The sequence below is a fragment of the Zeus faber genome (assembly GCF_960531495.2).
Source record: "Zeus faber genome assembly, chromosome: 8".
NCBI lineage: Eukaryota > Metazoa > Chordata > Actinopteri > Zeiformes > Zeidae > Zeus > Zeus faber.
This window is the reverse complement of record NC_137195.1, coordinates 13,848,620-13,865,845: the sequence shown is the minus strand read 5'-3', so window position 1 is coordinate 13,865,845 and position 17,226 is coordinate 13,848,620. Positions and strand designations below refer to the sequence as shown.

The 17,226-nt window shown below is 42.6% G+C and overlaps 2 protein-coding genes across 4 annotated transcripts; both read right to left on the bottom strand.

Annotated features, from left to right (window-relative positions):
* Nucleotides 1-802: 802 nt before the first annotated feature.
* On the bottom strand, nucleotides 803-12,166 carry cnot3a (CCR4-NOT transcription complex, subunit 3a). Of its 3 annotated transcripts, none has more exons than XM_080005268.1 (19): nucleotides 12,044-12,166; nucleotides 11,211-11,282; nucleotides 11,012-11,079; nucleotides 10,832-10,906; nucleotides 10,645-10,734; nucleotides 10,403-10,531; nucleotides 9,468-9,563; nucleotides 9,110-9,329; nucleotides 6,840-6,973; nucleotides 6,518-6,574; nucleotides 5,296-6,223; nucleotides 5,100-5,205; nucleotides 4,830-4,971; nucleotides 4,081-4,194; nucleotides 3,407-3,506; nucleotides 2,906-3,104; nucleotides 2,166-2,298; nucleotides 1,937-2,062; nucleotides 803-1,030 (listed from the first exon to the last, which is right to left on the bottom strand). In XM_080005268.1, exons 2-19 carry the CDS (start codon nucleotides 11,233-11,235, stop codon nucleotides 932-934), a joined length of 2,841 nt encoding a protein of 946 aa, XP_079861394.1. In that variant the 5' UTR covers nucleotides 11,236-11,282; nucleotides 12,044-12,166; the 3' UTR covers nucleotides 803-931. The 3 variants fall into 3 exon arrangements, with proteins under 3 accessions (XP_079861394.1, XP_079861395.1, XP_079861396.1); XM_080005269.1 differs by having other exon boundaries at nucleotides 9,110-9,323; XM_080005270.1 differs by lacking the exon at nucleotides 10,832-10,906.
* An 822-nt stretch (nucleotides 12,167-12,988) lies between these two features.
* tfpt (TCF3 (E2A) fusion partner) lies at nucleotides 12,989-17,176 on the bottom strand. The gene is made up of 7 exons (XM_080005256.1): nucleotides 16,970-17,176; nucleotides 16,457-16,558; nucleotides 14,821-14,943; nucleotides 14,557-14,627; nucleotides 14,391-14,460; nucleotides 14,006-14,161; nucleotides 12,989-13,322 (listed from the first exon to the last, which is right to left on the bottom strand). The coding sequence occupies exons 2-7, from the start codon at nucleotides 16,556-16,558 to the stop codon at nucleotides 13,248-13,250; spliced, it is 597 nt and encodes a 198-aa protein (XP_079861382.1). The 5' UTR covers nucleotides 16,970-17,176; the 3' UTR covers nucleotides 12,989-13,247.
* Nucleotides 17,177-17,226: the final 50 nt, after the last annotated feature.

The following is a 17,226-nucleotide window of genomic DNA, read 5'->3' as shown; positions in this document are numbered from 1 at the left end:
GTCCCACTGTCTGTTTTCGACGTGATGGAGGATTCCTCTATTGAATTGGTATATCATTAGGCAGATAAAAGATTATTAAAGGTAGAACAGGTTTATTTTTCACAAACATGAATGCCCCATAAAGATGCATTTTCTTTTACAGGTAAACTTAAAAAAAAAATAAAGGAAAAAAAACATTTGTGAAGAGAAAGGGAGTCAGAGACCAGTTCAATTGCATAGCAATTTAATCCATGTCCAATAAGGACTCTTTCCCTGTCACAGGGAGAGGCCCTGTGGTCATTCTCAATCAGTGTTTAATCGACCAAGACAATATCAATAAAATTATTGATAATCGCTCACTATCTCTAATAGTGACACTATTCAACAGGCATCATAGGGTCTTAAAAGAAGCTGTTCCTTCACACCGTGTCTAAATGTCTGTTGTACTTTCCCCATTCTAATCCACCAAATCGTGGTAAATACAAGGAGGGAATTTTACTCAATCCAATCCAATACTTGTTTTGTGCCAGGTCATAGGCTTCCAGGCTCATGTTGGGCAGGTGGTACAGAGAATCTTGATGAAATGGAGGGGGGGGGGATGTGGGGAGTAAAATAAAAGATACCATGAGAAACATGCATGGGGTAGGCTTTCCTAATGCCACATACTGGGTGTGCACACAGACAGGCACAGACGCCGATCTCTAATGACGCCCTTCACCCCCGCGGAGTGCACCGCCTCTGACCGAACCCCCCGGGGCGCCGGTCACAAGTCGTACACTAAAGTCGGGGGCAGGGCCTCATGGAAGATGCAGCCTATACAGACACCAGTCTCCATTATAGGAGAGGGCTTCTACTACACATCACAATCTCTATCCACAGTATGGAGTTCAGTCTCGGAATGTCAACAGCAGCACGTTTTCTCTCTCTCCATCTTTCTGGGTCCCGCCGTCCGTCACTGCAGGTCTCGGTCTTCCAGGTACCTGTACTCAAAGGTGAACCCCTCCTTCTTTCTCTGGCCCCATTTCTCATAGTCAAAGTAAATGTAAGTGCCCTGGTGGGAGAACAGAGTGAGAGGGAACACTGGCGTTAGTCAAGACAACGGGACAGTGTGTCGCGGTGGAAAAATGGCTGGTTTGTCACCAAACTGTCTGGTTCTCAAACACCGAGCACAGCAGCTTGAGTGCTTCACGGGTCCCAAAATCTGAACCTTATTGGGCGTGGATATTCCTACCTAGATCCGATTGGAACGGACCATTTCAATAAAGTCAAATGTACCCGGACCCATTATTACATAACAGATTTGAGTCATGGGGAGATGGGAAAGGCTCAGCTTAAAAAGCCTGCACCCGCTGCCTTCCGCTCCGACTCCACTACACTTGTAATCTGACGGGCTGATCACCGTGCACGTTCCAGTGCAGCATCACGATATTTTGCGTGGCGATGAATTTCCAAATACAAATTACAGTTTTTGTTACTAGAATGATAAAATACATTTAATTCAATCAATAAAACCTCTTGTCCTTGTTTATGGTTTGTGTTTGCAGAGCAGCGGAGCTGGAATCAGCACCAGGAAATCTTGAAGAAAAAAACCAGTGACGGCAACAAACGACGCAATGTGTCCGCGACCATGTTGGTCCACGTCCTAATGAGCGTAGTAATCCGTGTTGGGAATGTAGTGAAATAGTTTATATTGAAGAAACTATGTAAAAAGAGCTGGCACCGCTGGCATCAAGCCAGGTTCAACAAGGAGCAGAAACAAAACTCAACATCACACGACGAGCAACTTCCCACAACCACTAGTTGTACACCGCATCCTAAGTTCCATTCCAATAATGAAAGTTGTGGTTTTGGAGGGATCTCCAACACACTAAGAGCTCCGCCGTGTATGTTTTAACAAGGACAACCAACGTCTGCGGCCGAAGCAGTGAAATGTAAAGTGACTGTGACGGAGACGCACCTGTTCAAACTCATCCGTGATGGTCTTGGGCTCCTCGTGCCTCTGGAACCACATCATGTACTTGGTGTGGAACCTCCACGACTGCTTCTTGAGCGCCTTCGCCGACAGATACTGAGCCTTAGTGCCCTGCGGGGAAGAGTGAAATCGCACACGCAGTTTCAACCCGAGGACTGAGAAATGCTAATATCGGATGAATAAGACCAGAGTGAGAAAGTGAACGTGCCGCTACCTCTAAATAGTAAAAGATGAAAAAGAGAGTTTCTGTGGAGAGCCTCTGGTAGAACTCGATGGAGTCAGAGTGGTGAGGTGGGATCTGGTGGTGGTAGGGCAGGGTGGGGCACGGATTCCTCATCAGGTACTGCCTGCAGATGACACAAACATTTGTGTAAAGTTCACCTCACCCGAAGGAAGCGGAAAGGGAAATAAGCGTTTTGTCTTTCATGCTGGGTTCACATGTCGACCATGTTCACGTTTAATACACTGCAAAAGAAGAAACATGGACTTTGAATGATGCATTGAGGTGTCAGTGCAGAAATGACTCTCCCAGCAAGTGACTTTTTTTTCCCCCAAACATATTAGTGGAATAACTGACTCAGCTATCGTCAGGACCAAGCCGCTTCAAGTTTCAATTCTTGGCCCTCCCTTTTCCCCCAATTAATATGCATCGAATGGGAAAAATGAACTCTCAATTTTCTTTCATTCCCATGCAAGTAAAATGTAACTGATTTGATTTGATTCAAAGATGTAGTGAAAAGCTTGGAGGCTCAATTTGAATTCCCTCGGCTCTCTTTTTCGGTTTCCTCTGCCTCTACGTCTACGTCTGAGTTTTGCTGCGTGTTTTTTTGAATGGTTTGTTTTTATATGTATTTGCAAAACTGTATTGATGCCGTCAGGGCCAGAGCCAATTCGTACACGTTCTGGAACGAGACTTCACCCGATTGAACCACCAACAACAACAACAAAAATTACCTAATCCTCTCAGAGTCGGAGGGATGGGGCATGTGTGTCCATGCAGACTCCTGCATGGCCTGCTGGTAGAGCTGGTCTTTAGAGAGGGGCGTGGGACCTAGCGGACACACCCCCAACGAGGGCGGTATGATGACTTCCGACAGGGAAGGCTGGGAGACGGCAGGGGTGCCGGGAGCTGCAGACGAACCAGAGAAAATATCTGTTGGCGAAAGAGAAAACCGGGATTAGCGCTCAACTCACCTCGACATTACCACCATGATTTCACTTCGTGTCGCCTATTAAACGTTTGAATTAACTAGTGTGTGGCGTTTACTTTTCTTCCCGCCATTTTTTATAACAAATAATACAGCTATTTTGAATATTGAATGCACAACATTTAGAATTCAATAATTAACAGCTAAACATCTGAGCTGCAGTGCGTCGGCAGAACTCTGACTATGTGCACTGCTCGTGGCTAACCTTGCTCAAGGTTAGCAAGGAGTGAGGGCTGACCATGCTGACCTCTGTCAGTGAGGTGCAGGTTGGGGATTTCTCCATCGAGGCCTGATCCCAGCGCTGCCCTCTCAGCCATCGCCTTCAGAGAACTGAGAGGCTCAGGAGCCTGGAGAGGCAGCAAAATAGAAAGAGGAATGAAAGAGAAAAATGTAAGACAAAGTCTGAAAACAAAGGAAACCAATAAAAACTAGAAGAGGAGGCGGTGGAGGGCGTCAGTGGGAGGTAGACAGAAAATGAATCATTTTTAAATTGAATAATAATTTAAATCAATATAACAACAAGAGAAGCAAAAGTCCTTTCCCCTACAACTAGAACCCCCACGGCTAACCAGAGGAATGCACTACATCAAATAATGGGGACACAACAAGCGATGGCAGCCTCAAGGAAATAGTATTAACTAACTAATGTGATGTGTACAAACAAAGACACTCCTTTTCAGTTCCCAACACTGCTGTTGTGATGTTTGTGTAGTAAATGAGTAGTGAGTGTGTATGTTCAAGATACAAGATGTTTGTCGTGTACATGTACATACAAGCAAACATAATGTATGTAGTGAGATGACAATGTGAGTTTCTGTCTGTACATGTTTGATGGTAAGATGGTAAGATGTCTTTGTTCTTCTATGTGCATGTGCTGATATGATCTCATGCGTGCAGGTATGCATGTGTCTGCGTCTCTACCTGACACTGCTTTCGTTTTCGTGTGTTAGTGGCTGTAGCCATGGCCCCTGGCGGCTCTCCTGCCAGCGCTGTCACCCGGGACTCCATCAATATCTGAAGGTGGTCTGTGGGGAGCTATGGGATGAAGGCCCTTTACAAGTTATTCTAACGTTAACAGCATTAGAGCTCAGCATGTCAACACTCATCAACAATGTACCAGCAAAGAAATTGGGGGCATTTGTGTTTTTATTTTCTTTTTTCAAAACAGACAAAGCAAAGAAGCTGCTTGCTCATTATGAAAAGAAAAGAGAAACAGTGATTGCTTGTAGTGCTATTCTAGGGCGGCGGGTGGCGCATGGTAGGATTCAAAAGGCCTTGAGTGTCATCTTGAGTTTTGCTTAAGAGGCCGAAGAGAAGACGATAAGTGGCTGCTGTGGGGGTTCTAGTCAACTATCCAACAACTAAAAGCTGCAGTCTTCCAGCAGCAGAGGTCTAGTTTCAACAAATGTATTTTGGATAAATATACCATAAATCGGTGTGTAGATTAGACATTTTAAGGTGGTTTATGTAGAAAGTGCCTAAAAACACTAAAATACACACAAATGGGAAATTTATTGGATGAGATTTTTAAAATAATTAAGGCCAACCTTTACAAGGCCAACAATTAACCGGCTTTTAGGAAATCAAAATTACTTTTGATGCTAAAGCATGTGTCTGTTTATCTTAACTAGCCTCGCGCCATGCACTCATCTTTGCCTACACCCCCTCACCTTGAGGCCCTCAGGTGCCTGTGTGTAGGAGTGGGGTCCGTTCAGGAGACTCCCTCCCCCAGGTGTGCTGTCCGAAAAGGAGGGGGACGGAGAGCTGGGGGGCAGGGTTATGGAACTGATTAGGCTCGGACCGTTGTCCATCCTGTGGCGGGTGGAGGAGAGCAGCAAAGAGCAAGTGTGAAAACTCAAAAAAATAAAAAAAAATAAAAAAATAAACCTTGATCATAAATCGACAACGGTCTTGCACGAACTGGACCATAAATAACTCACGGTTGACTGGCTGAAGAGGTAAGAGATGAGGGCTGGCTGCTTTGTGATTGGCTTGGTGTGCTTAAAGCAGATTCTGTGGAACTCTCCGCCACTACAGCACTGTAACCTAAGTGGGGGACAGGAAGATCCACTCATGTAATTTTTGAGTTGTACATTTCAGACATGCAGAAAGGGTTAATAATGACATAGTACATACTTGTGCTTCCATTTTGCTTGAGTCCACTAGGAGGTCTGGCAGGTGCTGCGTTCACCCCCACGCCTCCAGCAACACTGATGTTGCCTCCGTTGCCTCCCATCAAGCCGACTACCCCTCCAGGGGCAGCACTTACTGGACTAGGCGGTACCTGGGAGGCCCCAGTGGTCACATTTTGCCCAGGGACCAGACCGAGGATCCCCCCAGCGAGAGGGTTGTGGGCAGGGCTAGAACCAAGCAATCCAAGTCCCGTCCCAGCACCGTTGGTGGTGACTCCACTGGAGCCAGACGTTGGGATGGAAGTGCTGCTCTCTACTGAAACACTTGACTGGGTCATGCTACTCAAGCCCAAGCCTCCCGACGCCGCCTGAGCATAGGGGGTAGGGGTGGACCCTGAAATGAGGCCTGCCATTGTGTTTAAAGGGCTAGGCATGCCACTCAGGCCTAAACCAGGCATTTGGTTGGCACCACTGGCCCCTGTTATGCTGCCTTTGCTTAAACCCAGTCCCAACCCGAGTCCCAAACTGGACGCTGGGGTGGACCCAGATGAGGGCTGGGGCTGGGAGATGGGAGCCACGGAAATAGGGATGCTGGGGGTGGGGAGAGAGGGGGCAGTAGAGCCTGTGAGGAGCGGGTGGCTGGGCGGGCTGGGGGTATTGTTTGAAGGGACAGAGGGTTTTGTTTGCGTGGGCTGTGGCTGATGCTGCTGCTGATTTGGTGACTGTGATTGCTGCGACTGTTGTGAAGGTTGATGCTGATGCTGCTGCACGGCGCTGCTGAAGCTTCCTATGAGGCTGTTGCTCGTGGGCACTACAGGAATGCCACCGACAACACTCGCCATGGACACCAGCGAGGAGGACGAGGAGGAGCCAGAGGTTGTCGAGGAAGAGAAGGAAGATAACAAGGAAGGGGTGCCGTTCTTCACAGGTGACTGAAAATGACAAGGCACCAAAGAAGGACATTTAAGAAACATTTAAAGGGTTAACAAAGAGGGAAAAACTCATATGAGAAGCAGACTTAAATTATGCAAACAACCAAAGCCTAGGAAGGAGGCCCATGAAAGAAGATATTGTAGACAAAAAGTTGGCATTAGTAGTCTCAAACCTTGGTCCACCAGAGCAAATGTCTAAGATTGCTTATTTTCACAACCACTCTATTCGACCGAAAGTGAAGAACACTACAATGAACTGCATCTACTGACACAGCCAAGGTGAGAACCTCTTACCTGACTAACTTCACTGTCTGTCGACCGTCCCCTTTTCTTATCGTCCTCCGAATTCTCCTATAGTAGGAGACAAGATACCTCGGTGTATCAACTTTTCAAACTTTTTTTGTTGTCAAGTCAATAAGTGAATTATGGCACAATAAACAGGACTTCAATGTGGGTTAACTATATAATACTGATTAAAAAAAAAACTTAATGGATTGTTTGAAATTGCAACAACCCTTTAACCTCTCACAGAAATATTTTAAATCCTAAAAAAAAAAACTAAAAACAAAAAAACAAACAAAAAAACGACGACTGGATGACACCTATATGAACTTACGGCAGTGCAAGTGGCCGGGGACGGAGGTATGGGTGATGAGGAGGTGGTCGACGTGGGAGTGCTGCTGGAGTGCAGGAACATCTCATCTTCTATGTTGCCTTGGCCCGATGGAGAAGTGGCAACAAGTGCTGCAGCTAAAGACGAGCAAAGAAGGACAGGAAACAGAGCCAAGACAGAACGGTATTAAGCCACTTGAGTGTTATGACTTTTTGAATTGCTCTATAGTGCCACAGGTTTTACGAGGTAGAAACTCAATGCATCAGTGGTAGGACCTGTAGTATTGGGAACCTGTCTCATGAGGCGTAGCCTCCTTTCACCCACAAAACTTATCACTGCTGCACTGCTCCACCAGGCAAAAGTGGTGGGTAAAAAAAGTTTATTGGCGGAAATATGTGGTGTAATTTTTATTTTTTTATTATTGTAAGGCAGAAGTAAAATTAGCTCCCTAAGGATTAGGGCTGAACAATTAGGGGAAATGATCTAATAGCAATTTTTTTAGACCAATATCCTGATTGGGATTTAGTATAAAAAAAATATTTTTAAGTTCCTTAACTTCTGTATTATACACTTAACAAAAGCAATAAATCATTCTATAGTATGAACAACACAACATTGGATACAGTCAACATATAAACGGCTCTTTCCTGTAGGCCAGGTGTTATGATGAAATGAGATGAAATTATATGAATAATAAATGTTTATTTAACTATTGAATTTTAAAAAGAAAAACCTTCAATCACAGCAGAATATTGACTCATTGATTTAACGTCAAGCCTTGTAATTGTAACCAAGTCTGAGAATTTACATTTGAAAAATATGCAGTGTTTCAGCAGAAATGTATAATTTTTTATAAAGAGGTTGCACGCATACATCCACTTACACCCAAGCGCTGCTCTGTGTGCTCAGGGACAGCTTTATGCATATTACATTAAAAAAAGTTTAAAAAAAAAGATTAAAAATTAAAAAAAAAAAATGTAAAAACAGACGCAGTGTTCTGGAAGAGGCTCCGTCCGGACTCAATGGGCTCTGCTAGCAGCCCACGCTGTGCACTGTGGCCCGGGCTGGAGCACCGGGTCTCACTGGGGGGCAGCGTGGAGGGTGAAAACAATCGGGGTGCACGGAGAAAGTGTCCCCATTACGCATGGTTTTGTTCCATTAGAAGACGTAAAAAAACAAAACAAGAAAAAAAAAAAAACACACTGTTCTGGCGCGTGCATTGTCGGTACTGTCGGAGAGGGAGACAGGTACACAAACTGTGCCCCGATTGCTACCTCTCACTGCGCCCCTGCCTCTCCCCGGGACGGTGTGCTAGGTGGCCGCTTAGCTCACCTATAGGAAGAGCTGGCCCTGGACAACCTATTGGTTAGATTGTGTAAGGAATAAACTCATCGGTACTAGGGGGCGTGAGGCCAGGGTGACCAAATGGTTCTCGCTTTGCATTGAAATAACTATCATGCAGCAAAGTTTCATCTTTCATTTCATTTACTTTGCAGTGACCTCAAATACTAGAATAATTTCAGAAGAAGCTCAAAAGAAGAAATTCTTATCTGGTCTGAATACAGCCATTAAATGCTTGCAAGAACTCCAATACAATACTCCAATCTAAAACAATATTTTGCACTTGCATGTTTCACTGTAGAGCATGCATAACTAAGCAACTCTTTTGTACCAGTTGTTTTCAATGCCGCTATTGCACATCGCAATATGCATTGAAACTAGGCTTGAGCATATTTACGATGAAATGGTCAATCGATAAGCTCATGAAGATTTTGATTAATTTTATTTCCTTAGTTTTTTTACTTGTGTGGAAAATGAAAAAACGTAAACCTAACTCAATGAATTCTAGAGGTTTTTTTTTATTTCTCCTACCTGTTTTTTTTTTTAAAGATCAATTTTTTTGTTTGTTTCTTAAATGAATGAAACAGTTTTTATTTATTTTTAAACACAACTGAGTTAAGGGACTGTCCCGTTCCACCCTGTTCCAAAAAAAACCTCTCCCCGTTTCTGTCCATTTCTATGGGACTTAATTGAGTAAAAACTGGATGTTGTTGTCTAAATACTTTGCTTGTAAATAATAAATTCTTCAATTCTGTACAAGGGAGACTGCATTTCCCACATTACATCACATTACACACACCCCCTTCCCGATAAAATTTGTCAATCCATTAGAATTTTGCACGATCGCCCAATCCTAGCTAAAACAACCTCCAGTTCAGTCCAACACCAACACATATGAACAGTCACTCTACGTGGTGTAGCATTATACTCACGGATGTCTTCCAGGTCTAGGTCATCATATAGGAACTCATTCTCCTCGAAGTCCGGATCCTGAGAGGAGTCGATGTAGTACTCTACATCATCCTTGATCTTTTGGATGGAGTCCACTTGTACAGAGTCGTTGTCCAGCATGCGCAGGATGGTCTCCAGCATGCGGATGTGGAATCTATGCCTCTCAATCAACCGCTTCAGCTCCTCAATGCGATCCTGCTTCTAACGAAATGGAGAGAAGATGTGATTTGGGAACCATTGCCGGGCGCACTTTAAAAAGACAAAACCAATTCGTGGACTGATGATTTTAAGGTTTGGAAAATACAATTTGCAAAGAAAAAGACAAAGAGCAACACTTGCCTCTTTATCACCCTTCTTCTTTCTCGTCTGAACTGAGAGGGATTCCACCTCGCTCTCAAACTGGTCCACCTGCATATTTAGAGTGTCTATCGTATTCTACGGGGCAAGGTCAGAGGTTGTAAAATGTGAATACAAGAGAACAAAATGACAACACTCTTCTCAACTTGCCGAAATAACATTTGCTCTCTTTCATGGACTTGGCGCACGGGCTGAAACCCTGAAAGCGTTTGGTCCGCTGTGTCCGACAGCATGACACGCTCATTGAGAGATGCCGTTCACAGGCTTAGTGAGCTGTTCTCATCTTCAAGGAAGAGGTCTGGATCTTTTTTTTTTTTTTTTAATTGAGCCTTATTTTACAATCACTGGTGGAGTCACACACAGTACAATGGGGCAATCGCAACCACGTGATCGCCCCATTGTACTACGCTTTGCAGCTTTGTGTGTGGCAGTCGGCTGAAGCTATTCTCTCAATACTGGATTAATTTAAAAAATCCACTCAGGTTGACTCCCAATGATGGAAAAATATGGATTTGGTTAAAAGATAAAATAAGTGCTTTCTTTAAGAGTGAATATTTGTACACAATATGAATCACCCTTTGTACCTCAAAAAGTCTATATAAGTAGAGTTCACTAAATACTTTAAGAACAGACTTAAAACTGTCCAGGTTGTCACCAAAACAGAAAGTCAAAGAATTCCCCATTGATGGTTTTAGAGAGCATGGTCTCCTGGGATTGCACTGCAGTCCAGGCGATGAGGCTGGTGCAGCATAAGTGATCGACTTTGTGCTCCGTATGGAACGGTATTGAGAAAAATACTAATATTGCAAGGGACTGATAACTGATAACATTGTAATAATATTTCAAAAGTTTTTGTTTTTTTTAAATCATCAAATCCCTTTCATGAAAATGGGGGGGGGGGGACAACAGAATCTTACCGTTAGCCACTGTCCCGTTTCCTCCTTTTCCCTCTGAGCTGGATCTATTTTCTGGGCAAGCCCCAAGCCTTCTTTCGAGTAGGCTTTTGTTTTTGTTTCTCGTTCCACCACCTTAAAGCGCTCCATTTGCTGGGGAGAGAAAGAGCCACATAGTGCTTAGTTACCAAATTGTTATCGTGTCCGTATTCCTTTGTTCTAATGTGTGATTCCACAAAATAATTACAAATAATGAAGACAATTACCGTCTCTATGAGTTTGCGGTTTTCGACAAGCTGCCTTTTGTCTTTGATCTCATTTGAGGCCACCCATGTTTTTATCTGGTCTCTCAGTCGCTGGGTAGCGGATAGAGTGAACAGTCAATTCGATTTAATTGTTCAGAAGTGCAAATAACCTAATTGCGGTAAGGAAAACCAATGCAATTAATCTTACTTGTAATTTTTTTATCTCTTTTTTGAGGTCTGCCTCATATTTTTCCTTCTGGTTAGCATTAGCCGCATTGTGAAGCTGTCACACACACACAAACACACAATTAAACGACACAGGGTTAGACACAGAATTAATCTTTTCAGACGTGGAAACAAATGGATCGATTGGATAATATCTTCTCACCTTTTGCCAAATATCTTCAAACTGCTCTACACCTTCAGATACTTTTTTCAAACATCTATCAATTTCACCTGTAAAGATGAAACATATGCCTCTCAATGAATGCATGGAAAGACACAAGTGCAAATAAAAGTTTTGGCCAGGAGAATGTACTGAATGTCTGTGAAGATGCGAGGATCCCATGGGACATCCATGACCTTACCTTGAAGTTTTCTCTTGTCAGCCATGGCTTTCGACTACGACACTGTCCACATTCCGTCTGTCACCGCTTTAGCTGCGGAGAACATAGAGAACTGAACAATACAGAGAACAGGGAATCTGAACACAACCAGAGCATGGATCTGTGGCCACAGCCATCACAGCTGCTCAGTCACAGTGTGAAGCAGATGCTTCACCTCTAGAGGTGGATAAATACTGTAGATGTAATGTGATGCTTTAATTATGCAATGGGGGAAACAACCTACAGTTCAACTCAAAGTAAAAATGTACAATACACCTAAAATTGCAATATACAGTAAACCTAAAAGACAACTGTGCAGGCTGTGCAATACAATATGAACCCACATCACGCAGTCACTCTTACGTGACATTTAATTGCAATTGAATGTTATGACATTTGGTTAACGACACGACTGACATACTTGTCAGTTAACCCTCACCACCTAGGCTACTACTATGTTACCAGGCTAGCGATGCCCACTTTAGCCAGCCCACTACGCTCGGTGAGTAGTGGGCCCTTCTCAGGAAATTCATAAAAAAAACCCGCACACGTGGAATAATTTCACATTCATGCATCTATAACTCTGGACACGGTATTGCCCTTTGATTGTGTCAGTTGCATTGTGTAAGGTATTATATATATACACCATACATCAGCATCGCTGCCAATCGCAATGTCGCTAGCTAATGTGGCTAACAAGCTAGCAACTGCATTAAATCCTAGCTAGCAGCTTAGCTAGCTAGCCAGCCAATTTTAGGAAAAAGGGAAACTGGGTCAACCCGACCATCTAGATGCACACTTTTTTGAGCATTTACCTAGGGTCTGGGTTTTCGATTGTCTTTTTTTTTTTTTTCAAGTACAGCCCAAACTATTTTCCACACGTCTTCTTCACTTCCAGAATTTGTTTTCTTTTCGACAATCTCGCTGTACACTCTAGCTAAAAAAAAAAAATGGACGTTGTCGAAGCCCCGCCTCCGGATTTAGGCCCCGCCCCAAAATGGGGATTTACAAGCTGTGATTCGTCGGAACGTGGACGTCTCTTCGGGGAAACATCCGGTTTAATACCGCTCTCCTATTGGTTCGGCGAGTTTTATGGATTGTGACTGACAAACCTTATTTAAATTTTGACTCTATAAATTACTCTATTCTCGTCGTTCTAATCTCCATGTAAAAAACATTTATGCTGCTACTTTTTTTTTGTAATTGTTTTTTGTAGAATTTTAGGTTTATAGCATATTGCATTTCTTATGACTAATTATTATAGCCTATTGTTTTGATGTGGGCTGCTGCACCACCCTGAATAATAGTGAAAAATGTGGTTGAAAATATCGCACGTTACACATGCTGCATGACAACACGGACTGTCATTGTATTCTAATCAATTAAGGAAAAGCATATATTCAACTATACAGTGATATAAAACCTGAAACGACTCATTAGGGAGGCATAACAACATTGTCACTGCTGTAAAAGCGTTCACTGCTGCGGTTGGTGCGCACTGATAAAATTTGCACCAGGAAAAATAATTAAAAGTCTATGACATAATGAACTGAAATAGCTCACTTTAAGAAAAATTAAACTTAAAATTACAAAACACGTCAGGGTGATGAGGTGGGTGCAATTCCACTAGTATCAAATAAAATGTCTGTTTATCTGATACGCCAATTAAAATATAAAAAGTTAAAAGAGTGGAAGCAGGAATGATGTCGTGCATAACGCAACCCAAGGATTTCATAATTATCACATAAAGGTAACATCATTCGAGCTGTTAAATTCTGACCAAACAGGTTCTTCATCATCATACACAGTTTACTCATGCATTTTCCAGAGGACATAAATTTGTGCAGTCATCAAGTTTTGCAGACAAATATTAATACACAAAAATTCCATCAACATAGTTACACACTGGTCAAGTACAAGAAGATATCATCAAAGCCTTGGTGAATGCGCAGCCTCTTATCTATTAAGCTCAGGTCAATAGATAACAGGCTCCTTGAGAGAGACTTTCAGGGCTCCTTGTCAGTGAGACAGGGAAGTTGGACTTGGCAAGTCTCCAAATTGGGATTCAGCCAGAATCTGCATTCCTGGTTCAGTCTGTAAGGGGGATTGAAAACTCTGTTAAAGTCCAGTTATATATAAAAAATAAAAACATAAATAAAATAAAAAATTAAAAAGGTAAAAACAAACTCTCAATTTTCTACTGATCATCTATTATCATTAAGATTATTATTATTATTATTATTATAAGTAGTACTAGTAGTAGTAGTAGTAGTATTATGACGTGTTTCAGACATGACAGCTAGAATGAAATAAATTATCAGAATATTAGTTGCTGTGCCTTGCCTCTGGTTGATTTCTCTTCAAAAAGAGTGCAACAAACTTTCTCTCCAAAATAGCATTTTAGCTTATACCTCCCATATTAAGAACAAGGCAAAAAATTAAATAATAAATGCATTAACATTTTAAGGCTTTTCCGGATGTGTAAAGCCTGGCATATTTTTCCACATTAACCTCGCAAATTCAAAATGTGTAGGGATGCAATAAACAATCAAACAATCCGCAACGACCCTGTGACAGGTTTATATGTACTTCTCAAAAAGGGAATGCACATTTCAATCTGCACAGGGATCTTTGACAGGGACCAGACATGATTTCCCCATGTGGATGGAAATATTTTTTATAAAAAGGAATAATACTTTTATTTTATTTATTTTTAATCTTTTTTTAAGTGTACGGCAATCCCTCTATATTTTTCGCAATGAGCACCCCCCCCATACCTGTTGGTCTTTATCCTTCTCCTGTTTTGGAATTCGATGTCTCTTCTTCTTCGTTCCAGCCATAACGTGTGTTGCACCAGAAGAAGAGCCCGAAGCTCCGTTCAGCCTCTCTTCTTCGGCTCCAGGTGCCAAATCAAACGGAGTATTGGACTCTTCCTGAGACAAACACACAGTAACATGTCTCCACCTCAGAACGTAGAACCACCCAAACAATTACAGAGTATATAGGACAACCTGAGCATGCTTCAATGGAATTCCTTTCAATTAATTAGAGTCATAGAGTCAAATCAATGTAATTCTGAACGAGACACTCCCTTTCTTACAACCAAATCCATCCACAAAATCATTCATTTGCATTTTTGGACTCAACCCCTAATTTACTTACCTCAAGCAGTATTGTAAGATGGGCGTTTCGGTAATTGTCTCCATGAGCATCAAGAGTCTTCATGAGGAACCTAAATCGGATCAACAATTATAGAATTAAGCAACGGAAGGAAACCTGTTCAGAAGAAACAAAAGAGGTAAAGTAGTGCATGAACACAGTTTTGTACCGTCTCTCCTTCCTCATGCGCCGCGTTAATCTTTGTACTTGGTGCAGGCGCCCAAGTATCTTTTGATTTACCTTCAGCATAGGAAACCAGAAAAATAATTAGCGACAGTAAGTATGGGACAGGTAACAAGGCACCATCCCACTAAAGCATTCTTGAGAGAACACACACACACACACACACACACACACACACACACACACACACACACACACACACACACACACACACACACACACACACACACACACACACACACACACACACCTGTTCGATTTCTTTACATCTTTTGCTCAGGGCCATGTATTTTCTTTTATCAAGTACTCTCCTCTCTTCATCCTCTTCTCCTTCTTCTTCCAGGAGCTTACTGTCTCCTGGGCCAAGCTCCACCTAGGATAAACAATTCTTCCATTAAGCGTTCATCCTCACTACATTTTTACTGCAGGGCTTGGAGCCTGATCCCAACCTTGTGTCAAAACCGTCCATTATGTTTTACATTATGTCTATATCTATTATGTATATATATGTATGTATGTATATATATTATGTGGCATGGTGGCACACTGCATTGCACTGCTGCCTCACAGCAAGAAGGTCCTGGGTTTGATTCCCGCCTTGGGCACTGTTGGCACCGTGCTCCGGCTCCCAAATAGGAGCCTTTCTGTGTGGAGTTTGCATGTTCTCCCCGTGCTCACATGGGGTTTCCTCCACCTCACGTCAGTAAGGACCCCCCCCAAAAACATGCACACATCATCGTCTGACCAGCGATGGACACTGGTCCCCGGGCGCGTCCACGTATGCTGCCCACTGCTCCTGGCTGTGCCCCCGGAGGAAGGACAAGCCAGGATGGGTTAAATGCAGAGGCCTCATTTCACCGGCCACCATCCAAAGCGTGTGTGCAAGCATGTGTTGTAGTGTGGTGTGCTGTGTGACAAATAAAGATTGTTCTTCTGTATATATGTTATGTCTCTATCTATTCCATTTTATTTTATTTCCATTTATTTTTATTCTATAAGTATTTGACTTACTGTATTATGTTTTAGGAGTCAGTTAGTTGGTCTTTTACAAATATTTTTTTTCCTAGGACATATTGTGTGTTAGCACCGGGTGCATTGCATTACATTTCACTGCATATATGTATGAAAGTATGTATATGTATGTGACGAATAAACCTCTTGAATCTTGAATATGTGTCCTGTATGTGAAATGCCTGTCTGCAGTCAGATGACGCACTGACTTCTTAATCTTAGTTATGAAGTTAATGAATCTTAGTTATTTTGATGGTAAATATGAGACTTGAGCGTTTGAATAGACAATGAATGTTGAAGATCAGAATTGGATAACACCCCAAAAGAAGGCGGAATACATCTGTGCGTAAAAAAAAAAAGAAGAAAAAGATACAATGTGGTTTTTGCTGTTTACATTCGGCAAACAATTTATGAAGAACATATATCTGATCAGTGTTAGATGGGGACATACAACTTAAATTAGCAGAAGATCCCATGTAAGATCCAATAAAAACATCCAGATTAAACAGATTTCATGGAGGACTTTTAGTGCAGTTGTCTGCAGCACAATCAAACCCAATAACCTTTATCCTCACAAAGGAGATTGTTTTTGTCACAGTTGAGACGCAATTTTGTCAAAAACAAATACGTACAAATGTTCAGACAACCGCCTGTGACTTTTGAGTGACATCTTGTTGTGATACTAAATAATGCACAGCAACACTGTATGACTGAAAGACACAAAGCAATGGCAGTCACATAGATATTTAGTCGGTTGTCCCGGAAGGACCTCAGAAGTGGTGTGTGTGTGTGTGTGGTGTGTGTTGTGTGTATCGATGCTTGTAACATTCCGGATGCAGGTCCACTCAGCTAGTAAGACCAGCGTTAAACGTTACCTCTCCTGGACTCAGTTCCACACCTCCGGGCTCCAGCTCCGCTTCCAGGATGTGTCCCCCGAAGAGAGGCGGCAGAGCCAGACCAGAGAAATCTTCCATCATCTGGAAAGGGGGGACAGACGACATTCATACTGGTTAAAAAAAAAAATAATAAAAAAAAAAATATATATATATATATTTCTTTATTGACTTGCACTGCTTGGCTGTCACCACACCTGCAATCTCTGCAATGAGCGTTATCTTTAACAAGACGTTACACAAACATCAACACAGCACGCAGCGAGACAGCCGCCTTGTCTAAACAGGCGCATTTAAATGTATACAGAATATATACCGTAATATATAATATATATAAAATATAATATAATATATAAAGTATACCGAATCTATGAATACAGTGTGTGTGCCTTTTTTTTTTTTTTTTTTTTAAACCTCCTCACTGCAGAGCTGGCGAACCACGATGCGGCATGACAGCCTGCAACTTCCAAGTGACGACACGGCCACTCAACTTACATTTCTTCGTCCGTCCCTTCTGATCTACGGCGCTGCGTCCGGCGGCTCCAAAGTCCTCGCCGGGCGTTTCAACGCCTCCGTGTTGAATGTAAAGGGAGAGGGTTTTGGATCTCTAAGGCAAATCCATTCACGGAACCATATTCGCGGCCGAAACGGGCGCCATACGGACGTAAACAGCCGTGACAGCCTCCATAATACTTTCAGGTTCGCAACGGGCGCAATAAATATACGTCATTTCTATGCGGTACTAGACTATA